Source organism: Aquarana catesbeiana, linkage group LG03 (genome assembly GCF_042186555.1).
Source record: "Aquarana catesbeiana isolate 2022-GZ linkage group LG03, ASM4218655v1, whole genome shotgun sequence".
NCBI classification, from domain to species: domain Eukaryota; kingdom Metazoa; phylum Chordata; class Amphibia; order Anura; family Ranidae; genus Aquarana; species Aquarana catesbeiana.
The window spans coordinates 423,225,135-423,247,099 of record NC_133326.1 but is presented as its reverse complement, the minus strand read 5'-3'; the positions used below and the strand labels follow the sequence as shown (position 1 = coordinate 423,247,099).

Below are 21,965 nucleotides of genomic sequence, written 5' to 3'. Positions count from 1 at the left end.
GCACCCTCGGAGATATATCATAGGCAGAATTCTTGCCTTTCTGCAATTAGGGGTAGAGATGAAGTTGGCCTTGAGTACTATTAAGGGACAAGTCTCAGCTTTATCGGTCTTATTTCAAAGAGCGCTTGCATCAAATTCTTTAGTCCGGGGTTTTATGCAAGGGGTGATGCGGATTAATCCGCCAGTTAAATCACCTTTGATCCCTTGGGACTTGAACTTAGTTTTGTCAGTGTTACAAAAACAGCCATTTGAACCGATACAGCATATTCCCTTAGTTCTTCTGACAAGGAAGCTGGTGTTCTTGTTTGTTATATCCTCAGCAAGGAGGGTTTCGGAATTGGCTACTCTTTCTTGTAAAGAGCCATACTTGATTATTCATGAGGACAGAGTGGTGTTACGCCCTCGTCTAGATTTTTTGCCAAAAGTGGTCTCAGGTTTTCACCTGGACCAAGATATTGTCCTGCCATTGTTTTTTTCCAAAACCATGTTCCAGGGAAGAGAAGTCACTACATTTGATGTGATGAGAGCGGTGAAAGTATATTTAAAGACAACTGCTCAGATTCGGAAGACTGATGTCTTATTTGTACTGCCAGAGGGTCCTAAGAAAGGACAGGCAGTATCGAAATCCACTGTCGCTAAGTGGATTTGGCAAGTTCTAATTCAGACTTATGATTTAAAGGGTAAGATTCCACCTTTTCAAGTCAAAGCGCACTTTACCAGGTTGGTTAGTGCTTCTTGGGCAGTGCGTCACCAGGCCTCCATGGCTCAGATCTGTAAGGCCGCAACTTGGTCTTCAGTACATACATTCACCAAATTTTATGAGGTGGATGTGAGGAGGTATGAGGATATCGCCTTTGGGTGCAGTGTGCTGCAGGCAGCAGTATAGGTCCTCAAGTCTGGGGGTGCCCTACGGGTTGTCTCCCTCCCCTCAAATAGCATTGTTATGAGACGTCCCACATAGTGATTACTATGGTGCTCTGTGTCCCATGATGTACGATAAAGAAAATAGGATTTTTATAGCAGCTTACCTGTAAAATCCTTTTCTTGGAGTACATCATGGGACACAGAGGTCCCTCCCCTCTTTTTGGGGTTTAGGTATATTGCTTTACTAAAAAAGTGAGGTACTCCTGGTAGGACATACATATAGGATGTGAACTTCCTGTATTGGGTATACCAGTGTCCATCACCTGAAGGTGCCTATATACCCACATAGTGATTACTATGGTGCTCTGTGTCCCATGATGTATTCCAAGAAAAGGATTTTACAGGTAAGCTGTTATAAAAATCCTTTTTTTTCACGCAGGGGATGGCTTTTTTGCAGACCCTCCCGCAGAGTGCTGCCCTAGGCCTGGGCCTTGTTGGCCTAGGCCAAGAGACAGCACTGCTCATGTTTCTGGACATACAGTTTACCCCACCCTGTGTCATTACACAAAGAAGTGGGGATTGTCCCAGAGTGTATATCTTTTTGTGCTGTGTTTCAATTAACACTCTTATGTTTTTCACCACCCTATGCCGTGCCCCGACTAGTGACTGGGTGGGATGCTGGATCTGGTATCAGCTTCCGGGCAAGGGAAGCTTATACGATGGATGTACTTTTCTTGAGTACCGGGGTCCATCACAAATAGCCACTCCTGTGGTTCCAGGAATGCAGTTGCTCACAGGGGGGATGGCTGGGGCTAGTGTCTCACAGGAATGTCATTAGTCAGACATGCAGATGAGTCATTTCAGGCAGTGTCAGCAAACAGGCAAAGAATAAGTCCAGACACTGGGCAGAAACGTGGTCAATAAACAGACCATGGTGAGTACAGGCCATGTACCCTGATCTGTGATCTTGTAAATTGGCCCTGTACCCTGATCTGTGATCCGCTGTGTCAGAGTGACACAGCGGATCAGTGCTACTGCACTGCTGCTGCATATACAGTAGGTATGTCCACCTGCATAGGCGCTGCTCCTGTACAGCTGTTTATCTACATGGGCCAGGTGGAAAGCTGCAAGTGTACAAAGTTCAACTATGTTATCTACCTCTGTTAAGTAATAGTAAACATTTTCAACTGCCTGCATGTAGAGTCTGTGTTTTGCAGAAGTCTGGAGTAATTGCTTTTACAGTAGCAGATTACAAAGCTTAACTTCACTATAGGTTTACTTTATTTTTCTAAGATGTCTACATTTGCCAAAAAGTATTTTGTTGACCTATTTGCATACTTTGCTGGTACATTCATGTACTGTAGTAGTAGTAATGTGAAATTTTGCAATTGTTTTGTTTGGCCTTTATATACCGTTTCCAGAATCACAAATACATTTTTCCCCTGGCTTCTCTTTGTACTTTTAGTGTTAATTTATACCTTGCCATGTTCTCAATATACACAAGTTCTGTAAGTAAAAATTATGCTGTTTTGTAGGCTATCAATTCACAAAATATGGCTGTCGAAGGAAGTCGGACCACAAAATGGTGAATAAGAAGATGTGTGAATCTATCCTGAAACTAAAACCTATTCGCAGAACATGTAATCTTCAAGAGTGTTCACAACCCATGTGAGTCTTTGTCTGAACCTAATTTCATATTTCTTCCTATCAGCATCCTTTTAAATTTGTAACTGTATATTTATTTTCTTGTTTGTATTGGATTCAGATTTTTCATATTGTTGAAGCAAAACTTTAGTTTACAGAAATCCATATATCCAAATCATACAGTGCAGGAAACTAGATTTGATAATCAGACTATGGGTTATATGATGCTACTTTCACATAATGCCTACTTTCCTGACTGGACACAGGTAAAGTTTTGCTGAGTCCACTCCCACTGTATCCCCATAACCATGCACACTCCATAAGGCTCCGGTTGCTAGTATCCTTAGATGATGGACCCCTTCACATGTTGGAGATTTGTTTTCCTTTTTATTTTTTAACTGACACTTTTTTCAAGATACAACTGAAAGTTACCAGTTATCCTTAGTGTATACCTTGGGAGCTGCACCCTGGTTCAAGATAGCAGGCCAATCTGCAATGTTCGATTAGAGCAAGGAATCTTGAGTTCAGCACTCACATTGGCACGCGGGGCAATGAGTGAGTTACCAGCAGGATGCTATACAGGTCCAGTGCCATGGTGCTTTCTTATGGCACCCAGACCCTGAAGACACTTTCCAGGAGTATGCTCACTGCGACTGTGAAGCCTGCCCTATATGGGACTAGCGCCATGGACAAAGTGGGAAGGATTTCCCTATACCTTTGCATACCATTTCCTGGCTATACAGCCATTCAGCCTCATAGATAAAAGTATTATAGCATTTAAATATTTAACCACTTGCCGCCAAATTACTAACCTGTAGGTCATTTGACTTCAAGTGGTTGTACCGGAGTGATGCCTGCAGATGCAGGCATCGCCCAGGTACCATTGTTTAGAGCGGACAAGCAGCGGGAGAGGACTATCCCCCCTTCTACTGCCACTCGCCTGGGCTCTCCCATCCAGAGCGACCAGCCGGAACGTCCGCCGGCTGGCTGGAGACTCGAAGAAAGCTGGAATAGGCTTTGATAGGGTCTTGGATATGGTAACTCGCAAGCGATGTCATGACATCACTTCTGATTTACTGGAATCTTAAAGGCGTCAGTTTAAAAAAAATTGAAAGTATTCAAAAATGTGGATCTTGGCGTTTTGAATGCATTCAAGTGCAAAGGAGGGATTTGGGGTCTTATAGACCCTAGGTCCCTCCATAAAGAGTACCTGTAACGTGCCTATTGCTGTCACAGGGGATGTTTACAATCCTTGTGACAGCAATAAAAAGGGATAAAAAAAAAAGGCGAACGCATCCGTTGGTCCCGAACGCATGCAAACTGTGATCATCCCACACATGTGAGGTATCACCACAAATGTCAGATCATATGGGCAGTAATTCTAATACTAGACCACCTCTGTACATATGAAGTGGTAACCTATAAAGGCTTTTAAAGCGTCCCCTATGGATAGTAAATTTTCCATCGTTTGTCACCAGCATGCACAATTTTAAAGCGTGATATGTTTGATATCTATTTACCTGGCATGACATCATCTTTTATATTTTACAAACAAATTGGGTTATGTATTGTGTTTTTTTGCATTAAAATTTTAAAAAGTGTATTTTTTTCCCCAAAAACTGCATTTGAAAAACCGATGCGCAAATTCCGGGTGACATAAAAAATTGCAAAACCCACCAATTTATTCTCTGGGGCCTCTGCTTTATATATATATATATATATATATATATATATATATATATATATATATATATATATATATATATATATATATATATATATATATATATATATATATATATATATAATGTTTGGGGGTTCTAACAAATTTTCTAGCAAAAAAAAAACAAAAACTGATTTTCACATGTAGACAAAAAGTGCCAGAAAATGCCTGGTCTTTAAGTGATTAAATTTGCCGGTCTTTTCTTCCACCGTAGCGCTTATAAGACTCCTAACCGCACGCTTCCAGCCATTATCAACCACTAATGTACTTCCACATATTTTCCCTCTCTTCCCCCTGATACTGTATACAGTAAAACCTTGGTTTGAGAGTAACTTGGTTTGAGTGCGTTTTGCAAGATGAGCAAAATTTTAAAATAAATTTTGACTTGATATAAAAGCGATGTCTTGATATACAAGTAGCGTCATGTCACAACTGAGTATAAAAAAGAAGAAAGTTACCTCTAAGTGTAGGAATATGGTTACATTTAATGAAGGTACAACATTTAGCAACATATTGCTACACTTAGAGGCGCCTCTCTTCTCTTTACTACTATGTAGCGCCTGCTGATTTTGCTTCTAATCCCCTTGTGGAGGCTGCCATTTGTGGATAGACATTTTATGGTTACACAACCTGGTCACATTGCTATATTCTTTTTATAAGGACTATAAACTGAAGGACCTATGAATAAATGGTTGTAGAATGAATCATCTGAGTTCCCATTATTTCGTATGGGGAAATTTGCTTTGATATACAAGTGCTTTGGATTACCAGCATGTTTCTGGAACGAATTATGCTCATAATCCAAGGTTTTACTGGATATGTATATATATATATATATATATATATATATATATATATATATATATATGACAAAAAACAATGGCATAGAAACAATTAATTGGACAAAAAACAATGGCATATAAAAAGCAATGGGGGCGCACAGTGGTGTAGTGGGTAGCACTCTTGCCTAGCAGTAATGAGGGTCGCTGGCTCGAATCCCAACCACCACACTACCTGCCTGGAGTTTGCATGTTCTCCCTTTGCCTGCATGGGTTTTCTCCAGGTACTCTGGTTTCCTCCCACACTCCAAAAACATGCTGGTAGGTTATTGGCTTCTGTCCAAAACTGGCCCCAGTATATCGGTGTGAGTTGGGAACCTTGGATTGTGGGCTCCTTGAGGGTAGGGACCGATGTGCGTGTGCGATGTATGTGTGGAGCTCTGCGTAAAATTGGCGGCGCCATATGGGTACCTTAAATAAATAATAATAATAGATGAGCATCTTAATGAGACACAATGTACAGGAATAGGGACACGCACCCACACTCACTCAGGTTGAACTGGATAGATTGGTGTCTTTATTCAACCTTACCAACTATGTAACTATGTAATAAAGTGCAAGCACAAAGTGGTGCATTGGTACTTTAAATTGAACACACGTGACATTCAACCTTAAATAACCTTAAATAAATCTAACACTATACAGTTCCATGTAGAAAAACAATAAAGTGCAAGTTCTAATATGCTGTCAAAGTACAATCTGAATCAAAAGTGTATTAAAAATACAATAGGTATGGATAAAGTCCACTGAAGAAGTGGCAATAAAATATAGTGCTAGGTGCTTTACGACATAACAACACTCCAAAGGTGCTCCAGTGTGGCAAAGGGTGCTCCTAAGTGTAAGCAGATGGCCTCTTACCAAAACATGTAGATCTCGATTACAGTGATCAAAGACAGCCTGCACTCAGTCTCCAAAGCGGTAGCTTCACAGTAAGCATGTCACCATACCGTGAATCGGATAAGATCCACTCATTAGGGTAACATATATGAAATAGGGAGAAGCCTCATAGTGTGAACCAGTTAAATGTATTTATTAAAAAAATCTAAGAAATGCACTTACAATAAGGCAAAGAAGACTAGCATTAAAAATGAGCCAGCCACAGTGTCACCCGTGTAGCCAGCCTTTGGAGGGATTGGGTATCCTCCAATCCCAGAAGACGCCATTTTTGGGGAAATGGGTCAGGTGGAGACCACGTCACCACTTTGTATTTATACTTTGTTTTTATATGCCATTATTTTTGTCAGATCAGTTTAGAGTTGATTACCACATTCATTTTATAGGAACAATGCACCATTTTTTAATGTAAAACCTTTATCCCAAAAGGAAAAAAAAAAATGTTGCTGCAACTGCTTACATTTTTTTTTCTGGAGTGTGGCTTCAATTTGTTTAGTGTAACTTAATTTTCTAGTAAATCTAACACTAGTCTCACATCATACTTATAATGCTGCTGTCCAAAGGTGTCTCTGTTACTCCTTCATTAAGAGTGTTGGCACTTTAATACAGGTGTGTTGCTGCCTAGGTCACCAGGCGAAAAGAGCCTAAAAAATAAAACTAATGAAGCCACCACATCTGATGACTGGTAAGCTGAAATACATTACACTTTTGGTTTTAGGGTTATTACAACTTTAAGAGCAGCAAAACGCAATACTTTCAAGCAGTACAACCCCTACACCATGTGTCACATACCTGGTCGGAGGACGAAGTGCTGATAGGGCTTTCCTTGTGGCTGAGTCCAGGGCACCCCTGAAGGTGGTAATAGGAAGTGCTATGCCCAAATAAGCAGGGTTTGCCAGCTGCGACAGGCTGAAGTGACAAGATGTCGGCAGGACGAGCAGGATGCACTGCTGGACAGCAGTCCCTCAGATGTACCAGATGAAACTGGGCAGAAGGGAGAGCCGGAAGCAGGGTCAGGATACAAGCCAGTAGTCATACACAGAATATCAGCCAGAGGTAAAGCAGCAAGCAGGGTCAGGAGAAAGCCAGGGTCATACACTGGTAAACAGGCAGCAGCGGAGTCCAAAGAGCAAAGCCAAGGTCATACACAAATCAGCAGGCAGAAGCAGGGTCAATGGAACACGCCGAGGGTCAAAGCCAGGAATGGAAACAAGACAGGTCAAAGGTAAGCTGGGTCGGTAACAGGAAATCCAATAATAACAGGAACTCAGGAACACACGGGGGAGTTGAAGATCATCCAGCATCATGCTGCTGGCTTTAAATAGGCCACTGGGTACCAGAATCTGTCACGCATTGCGTGCGCCTTGCCACTCGGGTGCACACTTGCAAATTAATCTTTGTGGCCATTCGTGCACGCATGCGCATTTGCATTGGCGAGTTCTTGTGTACCAATCTGCAATGCTATTGGGCATTAGCAGATATGCCAGTACTTCTGCGAACCATTCTCTGACACCATGGAAGACCTATCTGAATAACAAAACCCAATAGTAAGTAATCATAACTTGGATAGATGATAACTAATCAAAAAGCATATAAAATATTACTGATCCCAGGGGATTGATCAGTGGCTGGTTTCTCTTGGACTCCGCCTATGTGCCTTCATGTGTCCCCCAGGTCTCTGTCCCTGTCAGATCTCTCCCAGTGTTGCCTCACATCCCTACCATAGGTACTTCTATTTGCTATTATTGAGGAATCTTTGATGGCTCCAAAGTGCACAATGACATCTTTCTCATGAAACTGATGGTAACTCAAACCCCCTTGATTTGATCACTATTTTATATATTGATTACAGTCTCTCATTGGTGTCTGGACCTTGTTGTCTCTTATAAGTATTAGTTCCACAGAGTGGAAATTACTTTCCAGACATAAGAAAAAAATTGTGAATGAAAATGAATGTCAAACTTCACACTAAAGCTAAAAAGATAGGGCACATTTATATTTTTAGAGTATTTAGCAAATTATTTTACTCTAATGCCGCGTACACACGATCGCACATTCTGACAACAAAATACATGTTTTTTTTTCTGACGGATGTTGGCTCAAACTTGTCTTGCATACACACGGTCACACAAATCTTGTCGGAAATTCAGATCGGCAAGAATGCGGTGATGTACAACACGTACGACGAGCCGAGAAAAATGAAATTCAATAGCCACTGAGGCTCTTCTGCTTGATTCCGAGCATGCGTAGAACTTTTTGCGTCGTAATTGTGTACACACGATTGGAATTTACGACAATGGATTTTGTTGTCGGAAAATTTGAGATCCAGATCTCAAATTTTGATTGTCGGAAATTCCGATGGAAAATGTCCGATGGAGCCTACACACGGTCGGAATTTCCGACAACAAGCTCCCATCGCACATTTCCCGTCGGAAAATCCGACCATGTGTACGTGGCATAAGTGTATTGCACTTTTAAAAAATGCCAATAAACAAAAAATAAAAAAGGTGTTTTGAAGGTTTGGTATAGTTGTGAATAAACCGTGTAAATATCACCAATTTCCTACTGTTTTTAATTTTTTTGTAACAGTTGGATTGCAGGAGACTGGGAGCCTTGCACTGTGACCTGTGGAAAAAATGGCTACCAGAGTCGCATAGTACGGTGTATTCAGCCTCTCAGTGACAACACCAATCGATCTGTACATAGTAAATACTGCAGTGAAAATCGCCCAGAAACCAAAAAGCCTTGCAGTCGTCAACCATGCCCTCCCCAGTGGCGATTAGGCCCATGGTCAGAGGTACGTACAGAAATTAAATGTTGTATTTTTAGATCCAGATCCTCTGATTTTTTTTTTAGGTATGTTCTTGTTGTTTTGTACAGGCCTTGTATCATTAACTAATGCAGTCAAAGAACCGCTCAGTAGCAGTTCATAAAAAAATAGTGTGTTCAGGATTGCTGTATAATTCTTTTTTTTTAAATGTTTATAAATGACATAAACAGACTGTGGAGCCCAATTTGTTTTGTGCGCAACAGCAATTTCACAGAAAATAATGTGAATTAATTATAAATCATCAAGAAAGTGATATATTAAAGGAGGATTTTGATAAAAATGGAAACGGGGAGCATTCAAATTCAAACATAACTAACCACTTCAGCCCCGGAAAATTTGGCTGCTCAATGACCAGGCCATTTTTTGCGATACGGCACTGCATCCAAACAAAATTGACGTCCTTTTTTTCCTACAAATAGAGCTTTCTTTTGGTGGTATTTGATCGCTTCTGCGTTTTTTATTTTTTGCGCTATAAACAAAAGAAGAGCGACAAAAAACACTATTTTACTTTTTGCTAAAATAAATATCCCACATTTTTTATCAAAAAAACAATTTTTTTCCTCATTTTAGGCCCATATGTATTCTTCTACATATTTTTGGTGAAAAAAATCGCAATAAGCGTATATTGATTGGTTTGCACAAAAGTTATAGCGTCTACGAAATAAGGGATAGATTTATGCCATTCTTATTATTTTTTTACTAGTAATGGCGATCTGCGATTTTTATTGGGACTGCAATATTGCGGCGAACAGATCGGACATTTTTTGACACATTTTTGGGACCATTGACAATTATACAGCGATCAGTGCTATAAAAATGCACTGATTACTGTATAAATGTCACTGGCAGGGAAGGGGTTAACACTGGGGGCGATCAAGGGGTTAACTGTGTTCCCTCACTGTGTTCTAACTGTAGGGGGGATGGGACTGTCTAGGAGGAGAGAGAGATCGATGTTCATACTTAGTATGAATACACGATCTGTCTCTACTCCCCGGATCCCGGTTCTCGCTCTGTCACGAGCTATCGCGGGAGCCCGGCGGTCATCACGCCCGCTGGGCACTCGCACCGGCTCCCTGAACATGCTGCGAGCGTGTGCCTCCAGCAACATGCGCCCAGGCAGCACGCGCCCCAAGTGGCCGAAAGGTGAAATGACGTAAGGTAACATCGTTTCATCCAGCTGTGCCATTCTGCCACAGTAAAAATGCGGCGGCTGGTTGGCAAGCGGTTAAAGCGGATCTTTGCCCACCACCCTTCCCCACTACTTACCAAGTGGTCTGTTGTGTAGGTTTTCAATACTCACCCACCCAGAGGACATAGCGTTGTCCCAATAAGGTACTCTTATTCTCGGCCACCTCTCGGTCCCGTGTCGCCATATTAATGATTACATCATCAAGTGGTCTGCTGGCTCTTCCTGATTCAGCTAGCATGGCTCCTGATGATTAGGGATGAGCTTCGAGTTTGAGTCGAACTCATGTTCGACTCGAACATCAGCTGTTCGCCGAACAGCGAACAATTTGGCGTGTTCGCGGCAAATTCGAAAGCCGCGGAACACCCTTTAAAAGTCTATGGGAGAAATCAAAAGTGCTAATTTTAAAGGCTTATATGCAAGTTATTGTCATAAAAAGTGTTTGGGGACCTGGGTCCTGCCCCATTGGACATGGATCAATGCAAAAAAAAGTTTTAAAAACGGTAGTTTTTTCGGGAGCAGTGATTTTAATAATGCTTAAAGTGAAACAATAAAAGTGTAATATTACTTTAAATTTCGTACCTGGGGGGTGTCTATAGTATGCCTGTAAAGGGGCGCATGTTTCCCGTGTTTAGAACAGTCTGACAGCAAAATGACATTTCAAAGGAAAAAAGTCATTTAAAACTACTTGCGGCTATTAATGAATTGTCGTTCCGACAATACACATAAAAGTTCATTGATAAAAACAGCATGGGATTTCCCCACAGGGGAACCCCGAACCAAAATAAAAAAAAAAAAAAAGGCGTGGGGGGTCCCCCTAAATTTCATACCAGGCCCTTCAGGTCTGGTATGGATATTAAGGGGAACCCCTGCCAAAAAAAAAAAATGGCGTGGGGGTCCCCCTCAAAATCTAGACCAGACCCTTCAGGTCTGGTATGGATTTTAAGGGGAACCCCGAGCCAAAATTTTTTTTAAAAAATGGTGTGGGGTCCCCCCAAAAATCCATACCAGACCCATATCGGAGCTACCTCAACCTGGCAGGCCGCAGGAACAGAGGGGCGGCCTGCCATATCCCAGGAGGCAAAAGGAGGAAAGTGCACGCTATTCACTTATGCGAATGACATGCAGGGGGTGGGCAGGGATGCATTTTTTAAAGAAAAAAAACACACAAAATGAGAGCCCTATTCTGGCAGCAGAGGGGTGGAGAGGAGGGAAGTCTCTCCTGAGGGTGTATATCCGCTTTAAAGTAGATGTAAATCCTAACAAAAAAAAACTTTAGTTTGCTAAATCGATATTTGAACACAAAGGAATAGGATATTGCAGGTGCCAAAAGAGTCAATCGAAGTAAATAGTTAAAATACACACCTTTTTATTATTATGATCCATGTTAAAAAATCTAAAAACAGAATAGGAAATACATTTTCATGGACATACAGTAAACAGACAGGGATGTTAGGGATGAGCTCAATGTTCAAATCGAATGTAAGTTCGACTCGAACATCGGTTGTTCGCCCGTTCGCCGAACAGCGAATATTATGTTGCGTTTAGGGGAAATTAAATCGCCGCGGAATGCACCATAATGCACTGCAAGATCACAGTGCATTGCTACATGATTGGCCAATCACAGCGCACTCTGCTGAGAGAGCCATAATTGGCCAAAAGCAGGGTGCCCTTTACCAATCATGGCTCAGGGGGACCATGCCCCACACTATATAATGTCAGTGCAGGCAGTGTATTTGAGATATATATATATATATATATATAACAAGGAAAACAGAAATGGAGGCCGCGCACACCTAGTGCATTACCATAAGATAAGATAATTTAATAATAAAACATTTTTATGTAAAGGTGGGTACTCACAAAATGCAGCTGACAAAAGGCCATAAACACAGTGCATGGACATGCACAGAACACGGGGTACACCTAATGCGTTTTCAGGGGCGCACCCCCTTCCTCAGAGCTAGCCTTTCCTTTAGAAATGTCTTTTTGCTGCGGTACTGTTATGCCCCGTACACACGGTCAGATTTTCCGACAGAAAATATGCGATCGGAGCGTGTTGTCGGAAATTCCGACCGTGTGTGGGCTCCATCGGACTTTTTCCAATGGATTTTCCGACACACAAAGTTTGAGAGCAGGCTAAAAAAAATTTCCGACAACAAAATCCGATCGCGTCAATTCCGACCGTGTGTGGACAATTCCGACGCACAAAGTGCCACGCATGCTCAGAAGAAATTCCGAGACGGAACAGCTCGGTCTGGTAAAATTAGGGTTCGGAATGGATAGAGCACTTTCGTCACGCTGCAATGTTTAAAATCTTTAACCACTTAAGGACCGCCTCACGCCGATGTACGTCGGCAAGGCGGCATGGGCAGGCAAAATCACGTACATATACGTGATTTGCCTCCCGCGGGTGGGGGGTCCGATCGGACCCCCCCCCGGTGCCCGAGGCGGTCCTGTTATGTCCCCCGGCGATCGGAGGTGAGGGGGAGGCCATCCGTTCGTGGCCCCCCCTCGCGATCGCCACCGGCCAATCAGATCACTTCCTTTGCTGCTGTATGCTAAACAGCAGCAAAGGAAATGATGTCATCTCTCCTCGGCTCGGTATTTTCCGTTGCACCGCTGAGGAGAGAAGACTTCACTGTGAGTGCACAACACTACACACACAGTAGAACATGCCAGGCACACAAAACACCCCGATCCCCCCCCCGATCGCCCCCAATCACCCCCCCCTCCCTGTCACAAACTGACACCAGCAGTTTTTTTTTTTTTTTTTTCTGATTACAGCATTGGTGTCAGTTTGTGACAGTTACAGTGTTGGGACAGTTAGGGTTAGCCCCCTTTAGGTCTAGGATACCCCCCTAACCCCCCCTAATAAAGTTTTAACCCCTTGATCACCCCCTGTCGCCAGTGTCACTAAGCGATCATTTTTCTGATCGCTGTATTAGTGTCGCTGGTGACGCTAGTTAGTGAGGTAAATATTTAGGTTCGCCGTCAGCGTTTTATAGCGACAGGGACCCCCATATACTACCTAATAAATGTTTTAACCCCTTGATTGCCCCCTAGTTAACCCTTTCACCACTGATCACCGTATAACCGTTACGGGTGATGCTGGTTAGTTCGTTTATTTTTTATAGTGTCAGGGAACCCGCCGTTTATTACCGAATAAAGGTTTAGCCCCCCGATCGCCCGGCGGTGATATGCGTCGCCCCAGGCAGCGTCAGATTAGCGCCAGTACCGCTAACACCCACGCACGCGGCATACGCCTCCCTTAGTGGTATAGTATCTGAACGGATCAATATCTCATCCGATCAGATCTATACTAGGGTTCCCAAAAACGCAGTGTTAGCGGGATCAGCCCAGATACCTGCTAGCACCTGCGTTTTTCCCCTCCGCCCGGCCCAGCCCAAGTGCAGTATCGATCGATCACTGTCACTTACAAGGCACTAAACGCATAACTGCAGCGTTCGCAGAATCAGGCCTGATCCCTGCGATCGCTAACAGTTTTTTTGGTAGCATTTTGGTGAACTAGCAAGCACCAGCCCCAGGCAGCGTCAGGTTAGCGCCAGTACCGCTAACACCCACGCACGCACCGTACATCTCCCTTAGTGGTATAGTATCTGATCGGATCAATATCTGGTCCGATCAGATCTATACTAGCGTCCCCAGCAGTTTAGGGTTCCCAAAAACGCAGTGTTAGCGGGATCAGCCCAGATACCTGCTAGCATCTGCGTTTTGCCCCTCCGCCCGGCCCAGCCCAGCCCACCCAAGTGCAGTATCGATCGATCACTGTCACTTACAAAACACTAAACACATAACTGCAGCGTTCGCAGAGTCAGGCCTGATCCCTGCGATCGCTAACAGTTTTTTTGGAAGCTTTTTATTGAACTGGCAAGCACCAGCGGCCTAGTACACCCCGGTCGTAGTCAAACCAGCACTGCAGTAACACTTGGTGACGTGGCGAGTCCCATAAGTGCAGTTCAAGCTGGTGAGGTGGCAAGCACAAGTAGTGTCCCGCTGCCACCAAAAAGACAAACACAGGCCCGTCGTGCCCATAGTGCCCTTCCTGCTGCATTTGCCAATCCTAATTGGGAACCCACCGCTTCTGCAGCGCCCGTACTTCCCCCATTCACATCCCCAACCAAATGCAGTCAGCTGCATGAGAGGCATTTTCTTTGTCCTCACGAGTACCCCTACCCAACGAACCCCCCCAAAAAAGATGTTGTGTCTGCAGCAAGCGCGGATATAGGCGTGACACCCGCTATTATTGTCCCTCCTGTCCTGACAATCCTGGTCTTTGCATTGGTGAATGTTTTGAACGCTACCATTCACTAGTTGAGTATTAGCGTAGGGTACAGCATTGCACAGACTAGACACACTTTCACAGGGTCTCCCAAGATGCCATCGCATTTTGAGAGACCCGAACCTGGAACCGTTTACAGTTATAAAAGTTAGTTACAAAAAAAAGTGTAAACAAAAAAAAAAACACATACAAAAATATAAAATAAAAAAAATAGTTGTCGTTTTATTGTTCTCTCTCTCTCTATTCTCTCTCTATTGTTCTGCTCTTTTTTACTGTATTCTATTCTGCAATGTTTTATTGTTATTATGTTTTATCACGTTTGTTTTTCAGGTCTGCAATTTTTTATACTTTACCGTTTACTGTGCTTTATTGTTAACCATTTTTTTGTCTTCAGGTACGCCATTCACGACTTTGAGTGGTTATACCAGAATGATGCCTGCAGGTTTAGGTATCATCTTGGTATCATTCTTTTCAGCCAGCGGTCGGCTTTCATGTAAAAGCAATCCTAGCGGCTAATTAGCCTCTAGACTGCCTTTACAAGCCGTGGGAGGGAATGCCCCCCCCCACCATCTTCCGTGTTTTTCTCTGGATCTCCTGTCTCAACAGGGAACCTGAGAATGCAGCCGGTGATTCAGCCAGCTGACCATAGAGCTGATCAGAGACCAGAGTGGCTCCAAACATCTCTATGGCCTAAGAAACCGGAAGCTACGAGCATTTTATGACTTAGATTTCGCCGGATGTAAATAGCGCCATTGGGAAATTGGGGAAGCATTTTATCACACCGATCTTGGTGTGGTCAGATGCTTTGAGGGCAGAGGAGAGATCTAGGGTCTAATAGACCCCAATTTTTTCAAAAAAGAGTACCTGTCACTACCTATTGCTATTATAGGGGATATTTACATTCCCCTAGATAACAATAAAAATGATTAAAAAAAAAATGAAAGGAACAGTTTAAAAATAAGATAAAAAAGCAAAAAAAAATAAAGAAAAAAAAAAAAAAAAGCACCCCTGTCGCCCCCTGCTCTTGCGCTAAGGCGAACGCAAGCGGCGGTCTGTCGTCAAACGTAAACAGCAATTGTACCATGCATGTGAGGTATCACCGCGAAGGTCAGATCGAGGGCAGTAATTTTAGCAGTAGACCTCCTCTGTAAATCTAAAGTGGTAACCTGTAAAGGCTTTTAAAGGCTTTTAAAAATGTATTTATTTTGTTGCCACTGCACGTTTGTGCGCAATTGTAAAGCATGTCATGTTTGGTATCCATGTACTCGGCCTAAGATCATCTTTTTTATTTCATCAAACATTTGGGCAATATAGTGTGTTTTAGTGCATTAAAATTTAAAAAAGTGTGTTTTTTCCCCAAAAAATGCGTTTGAAAAATCGCTGCGCAAATACTGTGTGAAAAAAAAAAATGAAACACCCACCATTTTAATCTGTAGGGCATTTGCTTTAAAAAAAATATATAATGTTTGGGGGTTCAAAGTAATTTTCTTGCAAAAAAAAATAACTTTTTCATGTAATCAAAAAGTGTCAGAAAGGGCTTTGTCTTCAAGTGGTTAGAAGAGTGGGTGATGTGTGACATAAGCTTCTAAATGTTGTGCATAAAATGCCAGGACAGTTCAAAACCCCCCCAAATGACCCCATTTTGGAAAGTAGACACCCCAAGCTATTTGCTGAGAGGCATGTCGAGTCCATGGAATATTTTATATTGTGACACAAGTTGCGGGAAAGAGACAAATTTTTTTTTTTTTGCACAAAGTTGTCACTAAATGATATATTGCTCAAACATGCCAAAAAAAAAAAAAAAATTTGTCACTTTCCCGCAACTTGTGTCAAAATATAAAATATTCCATGGACTCAATATGCCTCTCAGCAAATAGCTTGGGGTGTCTACTTTCCAAAATGGGGTCATTTGGGGGGGTTTTGTGCCACCTGGGCATTCCATGGCCTCCGAAACGGTGATAGGCAGTGAAGAGTAAAATCAAAAATTCACGCCCTTAAAAACGCTGAAGGCGGTGATTGGTTTTCGGGGTCCCGTACGCGGCTAGGCTCCCAAAAAGTCCCACACATGTGGTATCCCCGTACTCAGGAGAAGCAGCTGAATGTATTTTGGGGTGCAATTTCACATAGGCCCATGGCCTGTGTGAGCAATATATCATTTAGTGACAACTTTTTGTAAATATTTTTTTTTTTTTTTGTCATTATTCAATCACTTGGGACAAAAAAAATTAAATATTCAATGGGTTCAAAATGCCTCTCAGCAATTTCCTTGGGGTGTCTACTTTCCAAAATGGGGTCATTTGGGGGGGTTTTGTACTGCCCTGCCATTTTAGCACCTCAAGAAATGACATAGGCAGTCATAAACTAAAAGCTGTGTAAATTCCAGAAAATGTACCCTAGTTTGTAGACGCTATAACTTTTGCGCAAACTAATAAATATACGCTTATTGACATTTTTTTTACCAAAGACATGTGGCCGAATACATTTTGGCCTAAATGTATGACTAAAATTGAGTTTATTGGATTTTTTTTATAACAAAAAGTAGAAAATATCATTTTTTTTCAAAATTTTCGGTCTTTTTCCGTTTATAGCGCAAAAAATAAAAACCGCAGAGGTGATCAAATACCATCAAAAGAAAGCTCTATTTGTGGGAAGAAAAGGACGCAAATTTCGTTTGGGTACAGCATTGCATGACCGCGCAATTAGCAGTTAAAGCGACGCAGTGCCAAATTGGAAAAAGACCTCTGGTCCTTAGGCAGCATAATGGTCCGGGGCTCAAGTGGTTAAAATTGTTTAATACAGCGCACTCTCTTCTTCTTTGTAATGTGAGAAGAATGAAGTAGTTTTGCTGCTCGTATTCACACAGACTTCTCACAAACTTCTTTCTTTGTTATTTATCGTGATTCCCTCAATATATTTTGATTTGTCACATCTTACCAAATTTGTTTTTTGTTGTTTTATTTTTGTTTTGTATTTTTTTCAAGGCTGTTTTTTTGGGGGGTTTGTATTTGTTTCAAGGCTGATGTTTTTTATATTTTTTCTTGGTTTTACTCCATAATATTTTTGTGTGCGTTTTGTGTGTCAAGTTACCACAACACCATTGGTATCTTGTATTATTTAATCTCAAGGAGATTGCTTGGTGTTGGTGTCCCCTAATTTCACATTTTATTTTTGAAATGTACCTGCCTCCTCACAAACAAACTGTCCTTTTTGAAGGAAAACACGCGAGTATAATTTAACCAAAAATTCCTTTATTAAGGGCTCAGAACCAAACAAAGAGGGAGGCAATGCTGGAGAAACAGCAGAAATTGGCGAAGCCTTGGACCCCCAGGGCAGACATCAATTATTTTCCAGCAAAATTGGTGGCCTGAGGAGTCCATATCAAAGGGAGTGCAGTCTGGTCCAGAAGTCCCAGAGATCCTGAAAGCAGCAGATGACATCTGTGTCCCCAGGCTGTGGTCATACAAGAGCCTGCATATTTTGCCAGACCAGACTGAACCCAGGGCCATCACTCTCTGGTCTTCCTTCCACGCTTCCTTCCCGGCTGTGGCTCTGGTGTTGGAGATGTGGGAGGAGGAGGAGTAGGACCTGGAGGAGGAGGAGTAGGACCTGAAGGAGGAGGAGGACTATGTGTGAGGTCACAAATGTGGGTAGCACGTGTTATTTGGCCCCTCAACCCCTTATTGAGAGCTTCCAAAATTAAGAACTCACACAGGAGTCGTTGGCCCTCCTCCATCTGCATCATTTTGCAGGCAGTTATGCCAGCAAAGTCCTCCTCAACACTGTGGGGGGTTCTCAGGGCCTCTGTATCCTTCCAAAAGAGGCCTATGGCAGCCTCCTCCAGGTTACTCCTCTTCCTACCACTTTGTCTTTGAAGGCGGAGGGGAGGGACCTGGGTATCAGGCAGCCTGCTTGGCCCGGCCACCTCCTGGCTGAGACTTCCCTGTGTATGAAAAAGGGACATGGTTTTAGTTTTTGCATCATCAATCACAATCATAAATTAGCAATCCAAACTAACATCTATTTAACATCATTAATTGGACAACCAGAAATATTTAGAAGAATGCTCTACCTGGCTCAAGCTGGGCTCCTCCACATGTTGCTGCCTGGAAGGCCCAGGTTGGACATCAGAATCCTCAGCTGGGGGGAAAGGAAGCATGGAAGGAAGAGTGGAGAGTGCTGGCCTGGGTTCAGTCTGACCTGCCAGAAAATGCAGCCTGTCATAGTACCACAGCCTGGGGACATAAATGTTACCTGCAGCTCCTGATCTCTGGGAATCCTGGACCTTCTTGTGCTCCCTTAGATAAGTGCTCCTCAGGCCACCAATTAGGATCTTCAAATAGGTGATGCCTGCCGTGGGGATCACCGTCTTCACAAATTCCAACAAATTATCCAGCGCTGCCTTCCTCTTTGTTTGGTTCTTATATTCAGGGTGGTTTATCTGCCACAGACAGGACAGCTCCCTGAACATATCAATGAAGATTGGCATAAAGTCCTTATCTTTCAAGATATCAATTTTCACTGCAAGACACAACACAAGACAAACCCTAATGTCAGCCTAAAGTGTTCTAAACTTGTGCAAATACAGGCCTCAATCTAGAAGCAGTATAGGCCCAATGTTAAATCTTACCTTCGCAATCACGATCGGCGCCTCCGTTACACCTTCCTCCGCTCACAGATCGTACGTACTACGCACGCGTGTTACGCTTTATAGACACTGCGCATGCGTGAAACTCCGCCCACCCCTGACGTTCTTTCTAGTCTATTCCCCGCCCCTTCTCGTTTGGCGCAGTGGGGGAAGAGCACATGGCGGAGACAGAACAGGTGTCTGATAATTACACCAACGAGGAGGAGGAGGAAAGGCCGGAGGCAGAAACGTCCCGATCCAGAAGGAGACGATTTAAGGCATCAAATATGTCCTTTGGGGAGATAGTGGAGATGGTCGACATCCTGAAGAGGGCCAACTATGACGGGAATTATGGACCTTACCCCAACCCCAATGTCAGAAAGGCCAAGATCATGGTGAAAGTGATCAAGAGTCTGCACCGGAATTTCGGGGTACGACTATCGAAAGATCAGCTCAGGAAGCGGTGGTCGGATGTGAAATTAAGGGAGCACGAACAGTACAGAAAGATCCGGAGAGTGCTGCAAAAAAGTAAGTAGTTGTCCTGTGTTCCTATTCTTTATGTTTATTACGTTCGTGCTGCTCCATGTGCTTTTCTTAACTGTTATCCAGTTTCAAATGGCAACTTTCATGTTCATGGGCACATTATTCGTTCGTACAAAACATTGTTCGTTCGGCCTAGAAAACACCATTGTTTTGGCCATATGCATTTGGCCATCTTTTTTATGGCCTACTTGTCTGCAAATAATTTGGTTGTGTAGATGGGTTTGTAACTAGAATGAAATGCAAACTAGATTCTGTGTAAGTAGAGGACACTCAGCAGCTGTTTACACATCTGGACGCTGTAGCACTAGTGTGGGACACAAGAACACCCTTTTTATTAGGGGGCCCACACAGGTGCTCCAGTGTATACTATAGGGGTGTCTCCATCTGTGAAGCTTGTACAACACAGGTAAAGTATTGAAGCTTGACAAAGGACACTAAAAATTCTACATCTTGAAACTCTGCCAAAATAGACAATTGTACCCCACTTCCAAGCAATGTTTCATATTCCTATTTCTGCCATCAAATATCTGTGTGCTAAGTATACCTATTTTTTTTTTACATAGGAGAGAAAAGACTCGGAGGACACCCCTCATCCAAGGAGACCACAGACCCCCCACATCTGGAAGAAGGGGAAATCCACCCAAGCCAAGCAGAGCAGGAGGAGGAAGATGTGGTGGAAATTGGCACCACAACAGGTGAGTGTCTGCGACCACAGGCTCAGGTAAGAGATGGATGCCGGCATATTTATAATACATGGTGTGTTTTTGTTTCTATCTTTTTAGGTGATCGTGATGTTATGGATCCAGGGCATTTCACCTCGGAAAGTATCAAAAATATCCTTAAAAACATCAATGATGTTCAACAAAAAATGAAGAACATCATTGATGTTTTAGGGAGAGTTTAAAACCCCTCAAAATCCCTTTTTTTTTGCGCTTTTTGTGAGCTAAAAATTTTTACCATTTTTTGACATATTTGCGAAAAGCCAAATTTTTAAGAGGCACACAGTGTGTCAACATGTACTATCTGCCATCACGGGAGATCAATGGACGCGTTTTGGGGGTGCAACCCCTTCCTCAATAATAAAGTAGCTGTGAGGAAGGGGTTGCACTCACAAAACACGTCCCTTGATCCCCCGTGATGGCAGCTAGCACATGTTGACATTTGGCAATTGGTGTGATCTTCAAAATTTGGCTTTTCTAGGGGTAACTTCACCCCATCTGAACGCAATATCAAACACAGTTTGTAAATACTCATGTCTGATATTTCCTTAAAGTTCTGCCAAATGTGAACTTTGTAAGTTCAAGATTTGTGTCTTTCTTGTTGGTTTTAAACATGCCTGTTTTATCTTAAATGGACATTTCTACTTTTTCTAATGTAACCCCAAAAATTGTTATACAACTAACATGTTGGTTTGTTTTAAAAACCTTTTCTAAATGCACATGTGATTGTGCTGGTATTAAAAAGATTGTTAATCAAGAATGTGTGGATTATTGTTTCAACGCTCCAAAACTTTTGTTGAGCTCTAATTGGTGTTTTCAGTGACAATGGGGGTTATTTCCTAAAGGAAAATCCACTTTGCACTACAAGTGCAGTTTCAACTGCACTTGTAGTGCAAAGTGTCTTTGCCTTTAGTAAATAACACCCAACAATGCTTTGTAATGTTACACAATCACGCCATTTTCAGGACTCACCACATTTCTGTCAGGGTCAGCTAAAAGAAACACAAGCAGTAAATGTCACCAAAGATTTTAGTAGTAATTTTTTTTTTTATTTGAAAAATGTTTCAGACATTGTCTGGCATATTGATAGCCCCCCTACCCGCAAAGTATTTAAGGTATCTTAGACGGACATCACGGGCACTCAGGGGGGGCAAGCCAGGACGGCCACTTTCAAGCGCCATCAGGGTTGGTTCATTTTGAATTCCAGCCTCAGGCCCAACTGAGCCAGCATAGTTGGCAGAATGTTGCCGTAAAAAGTTGTGTAGAACACAGCACGCCAGGCTGGCCATGATTCCAAACGTGTTCCTCACCACTCTTCTGGCTCTGGCCAGCCGGTAATTAAAAACCCTCTGGTCCGGGTCCTCATAGGGAATGGCCGCATAAGATGGTCCCCCAGTGCAAACGCTTCATCTGCAACGAAGACGAATGGGAGTCCTTCCACATTGTCTTCTGGAGGTGGCAAGTCCAAGCTGCCATTCTGGAGACGCCTGTAGAACTCCGTCTGGGTGATGACTCCACCATCTGACATCCGGCCATTCTTCCCCATGTCCAAATACAGGAACTCGTAAGTAGCCGACACCACCGCAAAACATCACAATACTATTGAACCCCTTATAGTTGAAATGGTATGACCCCGAGTTGGGTGGTGGGACGATGTGGACGTGTTTCCCATCAATTGCCCCTCTGCAGTTAGGAAAGTCCCACCGCTGGGCAAAGTGGGAGGCCACAGTCTGCCATTCCTGTGGCATGGAAGGAAACTGTGGAGTCAAACAAGAAAAACAAATTAGTCATTTTGC

The 21,965-nt window shown here is 42.8% G+C and overlaps 1 protein-coding gene across 2 annotated transcripts in view; it reads left to right on the top strand.

Annotated features, from left to right (window-relative positions):
- The window catches only part of LOC141132411 (A disintegrin and metalloproteinase with thrombospondin motifs 2-like), a 1,679,109-nt gene that overhangs the window by 1,382,225 nt on the left and 274,919 nt on the right, over positions 1-21,965 (top strand). For both annotated transcript variants that reach the window (XM_073620760.1, XM_073620761.1), the window contains exons 18-19: positions 2,400-2,532; positions 8,554-8,761. In XM_073620760.1, coding sequence (XP_073476861.1) covers positions 2,400-2,532; positions 8,554-8,761 — 341 coding nt within the window. The remainder of the gene's footprint in view (positions 1-2,399; positions 2,533-8,553; positions 8,762-21,965) is intronic.